Raw genomic sequence first — 16,677 nt, 5'->3', positions numbered from 1 at the left:
TAGTGTAATCCTACAAATGAGGTCTGGAGAGGCAGGATATATGTAGACATTATGAAGTAAGAATGCAAATAATGTAAATTTTCAATGAAAATTATATAATATAAAGTTGGAATAATAAAACTTTAAAAATATGGTGATATTAAAATAGTGTAGCGATGAATTTGATAAGTTAATAAATAATATTAAAATAGTGTTGATTAGTTTTAGTGCTTGAAATTTTAATAAGACACCAAAAACAAATTTTGTCTTTTTATAAACACACAACAATAGATATCACATAATGTAGAATGTTTGAACGTTTGACAGACTTAAGAATATTCAATAATGAAAAATAAGTATAAGAACACAATATTGTTGGTTCATGATAATCGTCAAAATATAAATGAGCTAGACAACAAAATAGATAGCCATATGCGAAATTAGAAATGATACAACAATTAACTAGCCACATGAAAATCTAGAAAAGACACTACAATCAACTAAACAATATTCAATTTCTCAATTATATTTTCTATACAAAAAATTATTTTCAAAGTTATCAGTACATGAAATTTTTTTAACAATATATATATATATACACACACATCTTTGAGAGAAAATGGGAGCCCCAAAAAAATTGAGGCCCCAAGCGATTGCTTTAGTGGTCTTATGGTTGAGACGGCCCTGCATCTACTTTCAAACCATTCACATGTACTCTTTGTTGTGAAGCTCATCAAATAAGTATGTTCTACGCTTTTAGGGTCGAAACACTAAACCTTGCAAGACAAGTTAGCTAATGATGTCTCCTTCATCTGACGATGATAGCAGAATCTGAAAAACATTGAGATCTCCAAAAAAGACAGACAAAACTAGGAGAAGGAATATAATTAAGCAACAACCAACTCGATGAATCTGAAGTAGCAGATCTGCAAGACTCGGTTTTTCTTTCTTCTTTCTCAGTTTAAAGAGAGGAGAAGGGTATTTTGAATCTCGACCAACAAGCATAGCACGGGACAACGCCAAGCATAGCGAGTTGATGTTGAAAGCAATAGTGGAGTAGAATATTAGCTTGGATGTAGAGAAAAGATGGCATGGGAAGAGATTGGGAACAACATTTTTAGTGGATACTCAAGACGGCAAAAGGGAAGACCACTACACCCAAAACCATCTTTAGCACCAATTAATTAAGAGCAACTTTTGTTGGGTTATGAAGGTGAATATGGCGTCATGCGGAAGCTTATAATTTGTAAATTATACGACACATAAACCTATACTAAAAGACATATTATTATTATATCATATGACCAATTGGCCCACATAATCAAAAACTAATTAAAAAAAATTAAAACTGTAGAGAGTAAAAATCTCTCCATAAACAAAAGTCTCTAAACGACTACATTGTGGATTCTATTGTGTTATGCTATGAGAATAAGGATCTTCAATTTATAGATCTCCAAACTATTCCTCTAAGGAAAGAATAAACCAAATATGAAAGAAAATTATATTTTCCTTTCAGAAAAAGTTCAAGCATTTATGATAATACTTTGACTTTTCTTTAAAGAAAAATAAATAAAATAAACTTCAATTAAGGAAAGAAAATCAGGGCAAAACCCTAACAAATCTCCCCTTTTGGCTGGATTTTCTTGACAAAACTTGATCCACCTTCTTCACATGCATGATACTTTTCATTCTTCACATAGTCTTCATCACTGCTGCTTGTCATGGTTAAAATAAAGTTTAAAATATATTGGTTAAAAATGGTTTTAAAATATTTTATTTTTATTTTCAAAGATGCAGTAACAGGAATGTTGAAAATATGGTTTTAATCTTTTCTCCACATGTAGCTGGACAAAAATTTTTTTTATCATCAAATTAGTTACAAATTGATTTGAAACTACTTGAGTTTGTCTTCAACCTCATTCAAGCATTAGATCATTGAACCATCGGATCTTTGAACCATGTGTTCTGATACCACTTGTTGGGTTCAAAAGGGTGATTAGGACATCATGCGGAAGCTTACAATTGCAATCAAGACGGTGATAAATTAGATGACAAATAAAACTATACTAAAAGACATATTATTATTATATCATATGACCAATTGGCCCACATAATCAAAAACTAATTAAAAACATTAAAACTGTAGAGAGTAAAAATCTCCCCATAAACAAAAGTCTCTAAACGACTACATTGTGGATTCTATTGTGTTATGCTATGAGAATAAGGATCTTCAATTTATAGATCTCCAAACTATTCCTCTAAGGAAAGAATAAACCAAATATGGAAGAAAATTATATTTTCCTTTCAGAAAAAGTTCAAGCATTTATGGTAATACTTTGACTTTTCTTTAAGGAAAAATAAATAAAATAAACTTCAATTAAGGAAAGAAAATCGGGGCAAAACCCTAACAACTTTCATATATAGCAAACACAAAAATCATATTTATATGTTATAGTTATAGTTTGCATAATTGTGCTTCATAGCAAACATAAATATGTATATATTTCGCTATACATATACAAAAGAAAGCAGTTGTATATAATATGTTTCTGTTTCGGTATACATATACAAAAGACCAATAGTATAATCTGTATTTGTATAAAGCGAGAAAGAGAGAAAGGCAAAAGAGAACTGGGCAGGGAAATATTTGTATTGTATAATTATAAGTGTATAGGACGGAGATATATGTATTTACATGTGTATATACAATTTTCTCTCGTTTTATACAAATAGAAACGCAATTTATACATTTATGTTTGTATAAGCGAGAGAGGCAAGGGAGAGACTGGCGAGCGAGATCTGAGAGAGGGGAACGGAAATATATGTATATATACAATTTTCTCTCACTTTATACAAACACAAACACATTTTATACATTTGCGTTGTTATAAAAAGCGACAGAGGCGAGGGAGAGAACGAGAGTGGCGAGCAAGATTCACCAGGAGAGAGGCGAAATAACAACAGTTTGCTATGGGTACAATTAAATCAAATTATGTTTATAACATTTAATTTGAATTAATAGTTTGCTATTAAATACAATTTTCCCATTAATTCATCGCAATAGCTTAATTGCCACTAAATATGTATTTTTAGCGCTAATTAGCACTCTTTGTATATGTCCCTAAAGCGTCTAGCGGCATTGGATCTAATGACACTTAACTAATGTCCGTAAAACTTTAACACTCTTTATTAATGTGTCTATTTATTGTCGTTAAAAGTTATTTTTATTGTAGTAACACCGGACGAGAAAGACAATCTTTCTTTTCTCGTGGACAAGCTTGGCCGCAAGAGTTGAAACTTGGAAGGTTTAAGTAAATAACAAGAAGTTCAAATTTTTTACATTAAGATGTAAAAACTATTTATATGATTAGATCATTTAATACTATAATTAGAGAAATATTTTTAGAAGAATTAATTGCTAATTCTCTAAAGATAGTAACTAATATTTTAACACATTTAACCAATTGTGTGAAAAAAGATATAAATTGTTAACTTGTTAGAAGTGTGGCTTCTTACAAACTAGTGAGGAAAAATTTGTGTTGTGCACGGGTTCAATATTTGTTCATATCATTGGGATGTTCATAATTGAAGTATTTTCCTTCAATGATGATCGTCAATTTTGTTACTCAAAGTAATTACAAAATTTATTCAAATATCACATTTAAGTAATAAAGCTATAACTAAAGGGCGTAGCTAAACTGGGTTGCACAATTTTTAAAAAAAATTATACTAATTAAATTAAGGCGGAACAAAGAAAATAAAAAAATAATTCTTCTTTTACTTTCTTTTTTTTCAAAACACTCTTACTGAAGTAAATACGTCAACGAATTATTGTCTGTTTCAGCCTCTAACTCCTTAAGGGAACACTAGAACTTTATTTTTTTTTAAAACATTCAATTACCCAAATTAAAGTTTGAACGGTGTTATAATCGAGAGATAAATATTAGACTATCGAACTAAAAGATAGATTGATTAAACAAAAAAAAAAAAGGAAAAGCAATTGTCGAAGAGAGAGGATTTTGATAACAAGGACAATAGACTGAAACAAGCTATCCTTGCCACGTTGGATCTTTTGTGGCAAAAATAGGTCCCATTACGTTACGTTTTTCTTTTCGATTTTGATTTTTTTTTACGTGGTGTTCAGAGTTCACATTAAAGTTATCACTTAATTTGAACAAACTCAAAAATATCTGATTAAAAATGAAGAAATTTCGCTAAAAAAAATTAAACTAAATTTTCTCATGTAAAATTAAAATAACAAAAATATTATTGAAAAGGCGTTTTTCAATAAGAATTTGAGACTCTGGTGTTTCAACTTGAGACTTGAAAGGGAATAAATATAAATATGGTAATTTATAATGTTTTATAACTTATAAGAATTATAATCCTATTAGGTAAGGAATATTATTGCCCTTTTTAAATTAGGATTAACTTAATGTTATTTCTCTATATATGATTAAAAAAACAAAAAAGGTCATATTATATTTGAAGACCACGAAAATTCTCTGAAAATGTTGGACATAAATCTCTTCAGAAAGAATCCAGAAATTATACGTGAATCCCAACGTCGTCGTTTTGGCGACGTCACTCTCGTGGATCAGGTCATTCAACTCGACAAAGAATGGCGTCACAGTAATTCATCTTTCCCTTTTTTTATTTGAGTTACGTATAAACAATATAATTTTCTGTCGAAAGAGTTCGCCCTGTTTTTGTGTGTAAATTTGGCGTTAAATAGTTTGTTTATCTCTATGTAATGTGTTATTCTGGAACGGGCCGGGTAGTGCTCTTAACGGGGCAGGACAAGGTAGGATAGGACCGACGGGGCATGGCAGAAGACAAGTTGGTTCGATAAATATTACCCAAGAAACTATATGCTCCCTCCTTCCAATTTATATGATTTTATTCGGATTTCGAATTTGTTTAAAGTATGCATTCGGATATATAATTTTTAAGATTTTTGAAAAGTATTTTACATATTTAATAAAGTCACAAAAATTAATAATTTAAAATATTTGTCAAAGTTACTTTTTTTTTCTCTCGAAATGCCGAATTACTAAAGATTAATAACAATATTAGCAAATTGGATGATGATTTGATGGAAAACTGATGGTAATAAGTTATTGTTCAAATATTTGGTGGAGAAAATCAAAGGGATGAATATTGGTGTATATTTCAGGGCAGTTTGAGCTTGATAACTTGCGGAAAGATTTCAAAAAGATCAGCAAAGAAGTTGCCAGGCTAAAAAATGTGAGTGTTCTATTCAGTTGTTCAATTTTTCATCTGTCCAATTATTCAATAAAGAAACTTGACTTTCTGAGATAAGAACTATTAGTTGAGTGATCAGAGCAGATGATTAGATTGTAGCATTATAATATGTATTATGTACGTCTCTCTAATGTTTATATGTCATGGTCCTTTTCTAATTGAATCGTGTTCGTTTCCTTTTGATGAAGTCTGGTGAGGATGCAAGTCAAAATATTAAGGACACTGCAAAGAACAAGCAACAAATTGAAAAGAAAGAGGCAGAGGTACAAGAGGTTCGAGCCACTTTGTATTCAAAGATGGAAATCATTGGTAACCTTGTGCACGATTCGGTGCCAATTAGTAATGATGAGGTATGTGGATTTGTTGGTTTTTTTTAGTGAAATACGCGAGCTTAAAATAAAATCTTCTGTTTTAACAATGATTATTTTGTAGGCAAATAATGTTATAGTCCGGTCATGGGGAGAGAAGCGGACTGAGAAAAGTCTGAAAAACCATGTTGATCTCGTTAAAGATCTCGGAATTGCAGACATACCAAAGGGTAAGGGCTATATATTGAGCTTATGGGATTATGCATCTTGCATGTGAACTTGTTTTATGGATTGCGCTTCAGCATTTTATTTTGAAAAGTGAAAGTCTAAACGCTTCATATTATGTTGTTTTGTTCATTGGTATAATGACTTGCAAGATTAATGCAAAGATATCTGAAATGTATAGGTGCAAACGTTGCTGGAGGAAGAGGTTACTATCTGAAAGGGGCTGGTGTACGTCTTAATCAAGCGTTGATTAATTTTGCTCTTGATTTCTTGGAAAAGAGGGAATATACTCCATTGCAGACTCCGTTCTTCATGAGGAAAGATATTATGGCAAAATGTGCTCAATTAGCTCAGTTTGATGAAGAACTTTACAAGGTATATATCTCTCTCTCGGTATGTTCAGGTACATGGACTCAATAGACACTCATAGTGCAGTTCATGCCAATAATTAGTTTGGCGTAACTGCCTTAGAAGGCCTTTGAAAACAATGTTAGTTTATTTGGAGGATCGCTTCAGTTCTGTTATAGTGAAAAATCTCCAATATACTCTTCATTCGTACAGTAACTCTTATCTTATGTTTTGATAGGTAACTGGTGAAGGAGATGATAAATATCTGATTGCCACCGCTGAACAACCTCTGTGTGCTTATCATTTGGATGACTGGATTCATCCTTCACAGCTTCCGTTAAGGTATTGTTTCTTGGTTCAGTTCTCCACTTTAACGAATTGAATCTGATGCATAGTGATCATCTATCAAAGAATGGGGCTCGAGTTATCATATAATTGAAAAATCAGGAGCAATTTACTTACAATACTTAGTTGACATTCATAAAAAGCATCTATTGAATGATGCAGTTTTCACATATCTTTTTGCCTATCGCGATAATGTTTTATTTGCTTTGAACAATAGATGTCTTTCACATCCAACAGTTTGTCCTCTATTGCCTCTATTGCCCGTTGGCTTTTATGGACTAATCTATGCCATCCACCAGGTATGCTGGATATTCTACATGCTTCCGCAAGGAAGCTGGTTCACATGGCCGCGACACGCTTGGCATCTTTAGAGTCCACCAGTTTGAGAAAGTGGAACAGTTTTGTCTGACCAGTCCAAATGGCAATGACTCCTGGGATATGCATGAGGAGATGATTAAAAATTCAGAGGAATTCTTTCAGCAGGTACGTCTAATTTTCTCGTCCATTTTCTGGTATATTGCCCTTTTGTTAGAAGCATCTTTGAAGCCTTGAACCTGCTTAAACAATCTAGCCCAATCAGGTTATCACATTTAGCCCATCTGTTTCTGATATATATGTTTTAATTGTTCAGTAAAATAGCTACTTTGACATCAAAATTGTTTGCTTAAGTGACTCTTTCTGTTAAATTCTGTAAATTTTTGCTTAAAGATATAGTGGTAATGAATAATTGAGTTGCAAATTGATCTGTCAACTGTATAATGAAGTCCTTCTGAATATTCGAGTCCTAGAGTACCATAATTGTTGTTCGGTATAGTATTTTTTCAAGTACAGACCTACTTGTGCACAACTTGACTAACAACAAGTAAGAATTCACCTTTTGTCACCCCTAGTGCTTTGGTCTAGTCTCAAAGTTGGCTTGACATAGCTCTTTTCTTTTTCACAGCTAAAGCTTCCTTACCAAATTGTGGCTATTGTTTCTGGCGCACTGAATGACGCAGCAGCAAAGAAGTATGATTTAGAAGGATGGTACCCTGCATCATCAACTTATAGAGAGCTTGTGTCCTGCTCAAACTGCACAGATTACCAGTCGAGAAAATTGGAAATTCGGTTTGGACAGAAGGTATTTTGACTTGCCCCCTTCATTCATTGCAATTCAGCTTCCGTTCCAAATGTTTACGATATTTAGCATCTGAACTACTCTTAACATAATTTTTTCTCCTTAGGTTAATGAGCAAACTAAGCAGTACGTGCATTTATTGAACTCAACCCTTACAGCGACAGAAAGGACTATGTGTTGTATACTTGAAAACTACCAGACGGAGGACGGAGTTGAAATTCCTGAAGTTCTACAGCCATACATGGGTGGGAAGACATTCATGCCTTTCCAGGACCCTCCGGTAAAAGAAGTGAAAGGAAAGAAGTGAAAGGAAATTGAGTTGAACATAGACATTCATTTAGTTCTTGATTAATTACTGATCTATACTATCCAGTTTTCTAGTGTTATGTGCACTAGATTGTTTTCCCATCTTAATAATATTAATACACATTCTTCAACATGTTACTGTTCTTGTCGGGATCAACTCATTATTCTCGTTTTTTCACCAGAGTCATCCCTCCTTTCTTTGGTACAACAATGATTGGACTAATTCAACTACTGTTAGAATAGGAAAGATTATTCCTGCATCTAAAAGCTTGAGCACTTTCTTTTGCACAACTTCTTTGGTACCACTAGTTTACTAGTTTCCTCCAGCAGGATCGATTCCTAGAATATCGACTATTGTCCATCTAGAGACAATATCTCAGATGGTCACTCAATTATGAACTATTTTCTTAGAAAGTCACTTAACTTTGATTTTTAACTCAAAAGTCACTGACATGTGGATCTTCATTCTCTATAGTACTCGGTTCGAGTGATGCATCTGTCCAATGAGTCCTCTGGTAACTAGAATGCATAGATGTGTAATAGCTACATAATATATGCAAAATTTTCTGCAATTTTTAACACTTTATATGGTGCTGCTCCATTTAATCAGAATGTGAAATAATTGTTGGATTCAGTTATCTTAGTTTTCAGAACTATGTGATTTCAATGAAAAGGGAAAAGGGTATAATATACTCCTTTAACTTTGTTAATTTTACCTATCTGGGGTATGGAAGCTTCTCTCTGGGCGCACGTTAACTGAACTGCGCTTCCATGGGGAGGAGGGAGCGTATCCCATCCCAGAAGGCTCTAATGGCTCATGAATCACAGGCAGCAGCTCAAAGAGGAAGGAAATCAACTCAGGTGGTAGCTGAAGGAACTTCTTCAGCAGTGCAAGCAGCAAGATCTAATGAAACAGTGAAATTGGGGAACGGAGGATCAAAGATAGGGCAAGGGGACATTGTTGTTGGAGAATCAGCTGATTCACCAATCGAAACCCAAACTATTGGGTGGAAAACAATTGAGCGAGGTCTAGTTAAGGAAACGCAGAGAGTAGCAAAACAAATTTGGGAGGAGATTGGGGAAGCACAGCAAAGGCTGGACCAAGCAGATTCAGCAAGTAGCGGGAAGAAATCATGGGCAGATCAAGTAGAGGAGGAGAATGAAATAGTGAAGGTTCATAACTCTGTGTGGGATAATTTTGATATTACTGAAGTGTCAAATGCTGAGTATAAGTTAGAGTATGTTGCTCCGTTACTAGATGGGGAATCACATGTGTCGAAATTTAATTCAATGACATTAGCTCGGAAATAGAGTATTGGAGTAATGCTATTGTGTGCTATGTGTTGGGGGCTTACCCTCCATTTGAAGTTATAAAAGGCTATATACAGAGGCTATGGGGGAAGCATGGAGTTAATAAAGTAGCTATGTTAAAGAATGAAGTGATTCTTGTGAGGTTTGAAACAGTAGTTGGGAAAGATGAAGCGATCCAAGGTGGCATATACCATTTTGATAACAAACCCTTCATAGTGAAAGCATGGAATCCTGACATGGAATTAACTAGGGATGAGCTATATACAGTCCCTATATGGATCAGGTTCCCAGGGCTTGTAATCAAGTATTGGAGTCCTCAAGCTTTGAGTAAAATAGGGAGCTTGGTGGGGAAGCCCATGATGGTAGATAACAATACCGAGAAGAAGAATGGTCTGAACTTTGCTAGATTACTGGTGGAGGTGGGGATGGATACTAAATTACCCGAACTCGTCGTGTTCAAAAATGAGAAGGGTCAAGTAGCTGAGCAGAAAGTTATGTATGATTGGAAACCAACATTATGCACTCATTGCCGTAAGTATGGCCATGTAGTGGATATATGTAGGAAGAAAAAAATGGCTGCAAATGGAGGAGATATATCGAAAGTGAGAAATGCAAAAAGAGGGATACAACACAAAGACAGGACTTCAAACGAGCAGGGGATACAGCAGGAACAAATCCAGGAAACAACAATTAATTCACATGAAAATCAAACACAAGTGACAACAGCAAAACAGAATGACGAGACAGTTTGGGTAACACCACAAAAGGCAGGGAAGAGCAAGAATATAGAGGTTCAACAAGCATATAAACAAATAGAGAACTCAAATTCATTTCAGGTGTTGGAAGGCAGCTGGGGAAATACTAATAATAATAAGAGATTGAATCTATCCGGACAGGTTGGAAATGTTGGCACTGAATCCATACCCTATTATGGGGATGGTTAACATGTTAAGTTGGAATGTAAGAGGGCTGAATGGCCCTAATAAGCAAAAGGAGGTGAAGCTTCTTTGCAGTGAAGAACATGCTGGTTTAGTTGGATTGTTAGAAACAAAGATAAAAAGTAATAAGATTGATCAAGTTGCTGCTAAACTGTTTGGAGGATGGAGTTATACTACAAATTTGGTGGAGCATTATAATGGAAGAATATGGATTATATGGAGGCCATACTACTATAAAGTGAACACAATAGACATGACAGCTCAACATATCACATGTGAGGTATTCTATATTCCATTACAATTATCATTTGCACTAACGTTTGTGTATGCATTTAACACAAGGGAGGAGAGAAGAGGTCTTTGGAGCAACTTAGTGGCATATCAAAGAGGTTGTCATAAGCCATGGATGATCCTAGGTGACTTTAACTCAGTCCTAAGGGAAGAAGACAGAATTAGGGGCAATCCTATAACATGGGCAGACATTGTGGACTTTCATACCTGTATTGAGGAGTGTGAGTTGATTGAATTTCCACATGCTGGAAGTAAGTATACATGGAATGACAAAGGTAGTAATCAAAGGATATTTTCAAAGTTAGATTGGATTTTCACAAATAATAGGTGGTTGGATACTATGCCTTCTTGTAGAGCCATATATTTACCTGAAGTTATCAATGATCATTGTCCAGCTAAAATAACATGGATGACAGAGGGGCCAAAAGAGAAGAAACAATTTCATTATTGTAATGTATGGGCTCAACATCCAAATTTTACTAGAGTGGTTCAGGAAGTGTGGAGTGAATATGTTGGAATATATGCGTCCACCTATGTAGATGGGACCAGGTCCTCAATATAGGTACAATAATAAACAGTAAAGAACAAATGCTGAAAGTAAAGATTGACAATCAACTTTACGTGGAAACCTCCTTGCTCAAGGGAGTAAAATCACGATCTGTTTTCAACAGGACTTTTCAAACTGCTTCCACTAATCTTCTCCAAGCAAAAGTAAAAGTCAGTTTACACAATGAGATTAGACTGCTAATCTCCACACTAAGCAATATCTCCTATCACTTAGCTGAGCCAGAGCAGATACAACACTGCCCACTATATTTATCCTAACCGATTAATATAGACTTTAGAGTAAGAAACTAAATTACCCTTAACCTAGTTCTTACAATGATTCGCACAAGTTTGAAACGTTTCTTTCACAAGTGAAACGAATCCTACAATATAAGCACTATTACAAGCAAACAAATGCAGCTGGTACTGAAAGCAAATAGAGGCACTTCTATCAGGTCCCTTGCTGTTTTGAAGCTTGAAAGTATCTCTCTTTGAATGAATGATGAATACTGTTGTTTTTTGTTTGATATATACCATGAAGAGTTATTATCCAACGTACAAACAACCTCGTCATTTATGATTGGTGAAGTACTCTGCAACTTCACCAACTTTCTGACGTGGACAACTTTACAGTTGTTCAGCACTTTGACACTGGACAAGTATTCATACTCTGCAGAGGACCAGGTCCTTGCACTTGTGAGGAGATCATCAAAACATCTAGGAACATGACTTATCAGAATATGTAGAAGGGTGCAAGATGTTTCAGATAGTAAAAAAGCTGAAGATAATGTAGCAAGAACTTCGGAAACTCAACTCTCAACACTTCAGAAACATTGTCTCGAAGGCAAGTGATGATAGAAAGGCATTAAAAGAAGTACAGGGGAGACTTCAAGCTGATTCTTCAAATGTGCAGATCCAAAGGGAAGAAAATATAGTATACCAGAAGTATAGGAGATCCTCTTACATGGCTGAGATGTATTTGCAACAGAAAAGTAAAGCTACATGGATCAAATTAGGTGACGACAACACAAAGTATTTTCATTCTGTAATCAAGCATAGGAGGCTGCAACAGGGCACTACTCAACTGAAGAATGATCAAGGGGCTTGGCAGACCGATCCTACACAAATAGCTAACATATTTGTTAAGTACTACACTGAGCTTTTGGGTATGAGAACTGGTAGAAGGAGTAGAGCTTCAATGAGGATCATTCAGAATGGTCCCTGTTTGACTGTAGATCATCAGATGGAGTTGTTGAGACTATTTTCTGAGAAAGAAGTCAAGGAAGCAATGTTCAAGATAAATAGCAACAAGAGCCTTGGGTCTGATGGGTTTGGTAGTGGTTTCTATAAAGCAGCTTGGCTAATTATAGGAGACAATATCACAAAAGTTATTATGGATTTTTTTCAGAATGGGAGGTTATTGAAAAAACTGAATGCCACCATCATTGCACTAATACCTAAAGTGGAAAATCCAGAATTTGCGAGTCAGTATAGACCCATTTCATGTTATATACAAATGCATTTAGAAATTATTATGCACTAGGTTGTAGGTTGCAGTGACACATCTGGTGGCTGAAAACCACGCAGTTTGTCGATCTATGGTGCATAATGTGTTGATTTGTCATGATCTTTTAAGACACTATAATAGAAAATCAACATCTCCTAGGTGTTTGATGAAAATAGACTTGAAGAAGGCCTATGATATGGTAAACTGGTAGTTTCTGCAGGAAGTAATGGAGGGATATGGCTTCCCAGTTCAGTTTGTCCAACAGATGCTCACTTGTGTTAAAACTCTCAAGTTCTCAGTAAAAGTTAATGGCCAGAGTTATGGTTTTTTTGAAGGACAAAGAGGTTTACGGCAAGGTGACCCTGCTTCACCACTTCTGTTCGTACTTGTGATGGAATATTTGTCTAGAACTTTGAAGACCATGAGTATGCTGCCTGATTTCCGATTCCATCCAATGTGCAAAGGACTAAAACTTACACACTTGACATTTGTCGATGACCTGATGATATTTTGTAAAGCAAATTGTGAGTTTGTTAATAGAGTAATGGAGGCCCTTTCACACTTTAGCAATGTTTCTGGACTAGTTGCTAACATGGAGAAATCAAGTATTTTTGTAGCTGGAATGAAAGATCAGGTGAAAAATGACCTACTGTTAAGGACTGGGTTTACACTCGGAGAATTGCCTATTAGATACTTGGGACTGCCGCTATCATCTAAGAAATGGAGTAAGTTAGAATGCCAACATTTAGTGGACAAAATCACATCCAGAATCTGATTGACATATACCAAGCAATTGTCATATGCTGGAAGGCTTCAAGTCATAAACTCAGTTTTTTTTTAATTCATAGTTTTTGGGGATCAGTCTTTGTCCTGAGATGTAGAGAGTACATATGGGGTGGGTCTGATGAAAAGAAGAAGGTGTCACTAGTCTCATAGAGTAAAGTGTTTCTGCCTAAGAAGCTTGGAGGGTTGAATATCAAAGATTGCAGCTTATGGAACCTTGCATCTGTTGGGAAGTTGCTATGTCATTTAATTATCAATAAGGACTCATTATGGGTCAAGTGGGTGTGTTTATGAAAGCAGGAGAGGATGTTTGGAACCACAAAGCTCCGGTAGATAGCAGCTGGTATTGGAGGAAGATTCACGCCATGAAAGGAAAAATGCAAAGTTGTTGGTATACACAAGATAGGTATTGGCTTACTAAGGGAGGTGAATACTCAATCACAAGGATCTATATTGATCTTAGAGGGACCCACAGTAGTTCACATATTGTTGAATGTATTTGGAGTGTAGTGGCTCAACCTAAACATAGATTTATTTTGTGGTTAGTTGTCCAAGATAGATTGCTAACTAAGGAAAGGCTATTGAAGATGAACATCTCAGTGGAGGAAGCTAATTGTTGTTTATGTGATGCTCAGAAGCTGGAGACAGCCAAACACTTGTTTAGTGAATGCACATGGTTCACTGAGGTCTAGAGGAATATTGAACAGTGGACATGCTTGCCTATACAAGTTGGGGAGGTGAAAGAAGTAATGCTGAGAATTAAAAGGAAGAAATGGAAGCAGTTTCAGAAACAAGTGATAGCTGCGAGTTGGGGGGCAATGATCTACCATACTTGGAGAGCCCGGAACTGGAAAATTTTCAAAGGAGTACATATACAAACAACTGAGATACACACACAAATTAAGAAGGAGATTTTACATAGAATAGACATACTTAGTTCATCAAAGAGAGCTAGCAGATGTAGTGTTTTTTGCAAAGGCTGAAAGTGTAACTAGTTTTGTGTTTTGTTCGAGGCTTGAGACACAGTTGTTGTGCTCAAGGGCTCTTTAGGTGTATGTTTTTGCTTTACTAATTGTAATGTTTACATGGTTACCAAAATAACTTTGCTCTTTAGAGCTAATATATTTTTCATTATAAAAGTGGCTCATATATACCTATATCATTACACAAATGGCCTAGATATACCATTTTGATCTAACCGGAGTGAAATTTTTTTATTTTAAATTCATTTTTTTTTTTTTTTTAAAAAAAAAATATTTTTTAATTTACTATTAATATAGCCGCAAGAAAATTAGTTTTAATTTTTTTCTCTTTTTCCATCACTCTTTTTTATTTTTGTTTCTCATATTTTTACACTAAAAATGAAAGGAAAAACAAATAAAAATAAGAAACTCAAATGTTGATAAGCAAATTGTAGATCTAGAAGTGAAGTAGTTAAAACTCAAATTAGGCGTTGAATCAAACAAGTAAAAAAAAATGTGTGAAAAAGATCAAATGTAGCTTGAACTTTGCTAGAACGATCTCATATAGCCTTAATTGGATTTTATAAAACTACGAACGAAAAATGGCCAAATATACCTCAAACTTTAGAAAATGGTATGTATTTTCCGTTATACTTTAAGATTGTATATATCGTTACTGTCATACTTTTGAACCGTATATGTCCTTAAATCAACAGACAAACATGTGTCACCATCTCAATTTTATTTTGCTTATGAAAATAAAAATAATTTAGGACTTTTTTATGTATTAACTCAAGTAAAAATACTTTTAAAAAAAAATTGGAGTTGGAAAAAGAGAAAATAGAGGATGAAATTACAAGGTGGAAAATTGAACCCTCAAGATCAATCAGGTGAAAATTTACATAACCAACCAATTGAGCTATTAAATTCTCCATATAAATAAAGATAAATAAATATCAATACAGCACAGAATATATAACCCAAAAAAAAAAAATGATTTATGAAAAAAGGGGTAGAAATGTAATTGAATTAGTCAAAATCAAACCATTAAAGACCTCAACTGCAAATTAACCGGTTAGAGAACGGCCACGCCGCAACTAAATTTGAATTAAATTTGTTTTTCTCTTACTTAAAAACAGCCCTATTTCTTGAATATTATTATTAAAGTTTGAATTAATTTTTTTTATTTTATGTATGTCTTGAGAATGATTTTTTTCTTTTTAGTGAAGTGAGTTAATATTTATTTTTTTAGTTATTCTTGTTCTTTAATATTTATTAAAGAATTAGCTTAACTTTAAAACTCGCCTATTTTCTTTGTTTTAAGTTTGAAAGAGAATAATTGGGATAAAAAAATTAACTAACAAGAATTTAGAGTATTGGAAAAAAGAAAAAATTATTTATAGTTGTGCAAATTTTATATATTTGAGGAGGTTTATGGCTTTATGCCTATTTATATAGTTGACACATTAGTTAACAACATCTTAAAAGGTCCACAAATTGTAAATGCCAAGGAAATTATTCTTATGAGTCTCTTTGGATTGACTTTTGGTTTATAACTTATAAATCAAAAGTTGTAGAAATAAAGATCAAAAACACATTTAAAATGTCTCTTTTTTATAAAAAAATCATACCTAAATTATTGAGAGTGTGAGTTTCATACCTAAACTATCACTTATTAGCTATTTTTTTATTTTAGCTTTTAAATAAGTGTTTGATAAGCATTTTTTTATTATTTTACTCAAACATTAGAGAACTACTTAAAAGCTTTTTTGTCTTAAAAACAAATAAAAGAAACCAATTGCAAACGGACTATTAAAGATATTTCACATGTAAAAATATTTTTAAAAAAATACAGAACACTATATATTATATATTAATATTAGTTAAGAAAAAAAATAACAATGAATAGTCAAGAAGAAAATCGAACATATGTTTAGGGGGAAAAAGACAGAATAGTTTTTTTTAATATATTTTTGGTTATATAGGTTAAAAATATAGCATGTTATAATAGTAAATAATAATCATGACTCGGTTCATTGAAAAAGAAAATGATGTTTTATATAGATTAAAAAATAATATGTTATAATAGTAAATAATTATCATAACTAGACTCATTTAAGAAATAACATGATTGCATTTATAGAGATAAAAAAAATAACATGTTATAATAGTAAATAATTATCATAACTCGACTCATTTAAAAAAAAAAAGATTGTGTTTATATAAATTTAAAAAATAACATGTTATAATTGTAGTAAATAATTATCATAACTCGACTCATTTAATAATAAAATGAATGTGTTTATATAGATTTAAAAAATAACATGTTATAATTGTAGTAAATAATTATCATAACTCGACTCATTTAATAATAAAATGAATGTGTTTATATAGATTTAAAAAATAACATGTTATAATTGTAGTAAAAAATTGTCATAACTCGACT

At 33.4% G+C, this 16,677-nt stretch overlaps 3 protein-coding genes across 3 annotated transcripts; all 3 read left to right on the top strand.

Moving 5' to 3' along the window:
* The first annotated feature begins 4,478 nt into the window (after positions 1-4,478).
* LOC102589369 (serine--tRNA ligase-like) lies at positions 4,479-8,036 on the top strand. Its single transcript, XM_006356372.2, has 9 exons — positions 4,479-4,611; positions 5,156-5,226; positions 5,433-5,594; positions 5,677-5,782; positions 5,959-6,152; positions 6,364-6,467; positions 6,770-6,953; positions 7,414-7,590; positions 7,694-8,036. Exons 1-9 carry the CDS (start codon positions 4,491-4,493, stop codon positions 7,892-7,894), a joined length of 1,320 nt encoding a protein of 439 aa, XP_006356434.1. The 5' UTR covers positions 4,479-4,490; the 3' UTR covers positions 7,895-8,036.
* A 1,281-nt stretch (positions 8,037-9,317) lies between these two features.
* Positions 9,318-10,148, top strand: LOC107062327 (uncharacterized). Its single transcript, XM_015312859.1, has one exon. It carries the CDS (start codon positions 9,318-9,320, stop codon positions 10,146-10,148), a length of 831 nt encoding a protein of 276 aa, XP_015168345.1.
* Position 10,149: 1 nt separating this feature from the next.
* On the top strand, positions 10,150-12,522 carry LOC107062326 (uncharacterized). The gene is made up of 2 exons (XM_015312858.1): positions 10,150-10,982; positions 11,808-12,522. Exons 1-2 carry the CDS (start codon positions 10,150-10,152, stop codon positions 12,520-12,522), a joined length of 1,548 nt encoding a protein of 515 aa, XP_015168344.1.
* The last annotated feature ends 4,155 nt before the right edge of the window (positions 12,523-16,677 follow it).

Source organism: Solanum tuberosum, unplaced genomic scaffold (genome assembly GCF_000226075.1).
Source record: "Solanum tuberosum cultivar DM 1-3 516 R44 unplaced genomic scaffold, SolTub_3.0 scf00216, whole genome shotgun sequence".
Lineage (NCBI taxonomy): Eukaryota > Viridiplantae > Streptophyta > Magnoliopsida > Solanales > Solanaceae > Solanum > Solanum tuberosum.
The sequence above is the reverse complement of the archived record's forward strand: the minus strand, read 5'-3'. Positions and strand labels throughout refer to the sequence as shown.

Coding starts and splice junctions, on each gene's coding strand:
- LOC102589369 (XM_006356372.2), top strand. CDS start 4,491: ATGTTGGACATAAATCTCTTCAGAAAGAATCCAGAAATTATACGTGAA. Junction 5,783..5,958: donor AATTGCAGACATACCAAAGG/GTAAGGGCTATA, acceptor TGAAATGTATAG/GTGCAAACGTTGCTGGAGGA. Junction 6,153..6,363: donor TTGATGAAGAACTTTACAAG/GTATATATCTCT, acceptor ATGTTTTGATAG/GTAACTGGTGAAGGAGATGA.
- LOC107062327 (XM_015312859.1), top strand. CDS start 9,318: ATGTTAAAGAATGAAGTGATTCTTGTGAGGTTTGAAACAGTAGTTGGG.
- LOC107062326 (XM_015312858.1), top strand. CDS start 10,150: ATGTTAAGTTGGAATGTAAGAGGGCTGAATGGCCCTAATAAGCAAAAG. Junction 10,983..11,807: donor ACCTATGTAGATGGGACCAG/GTCCTCAATATA, acceptor TCAACACTTCAG/AAACATTGTCTCGAAGGCAA.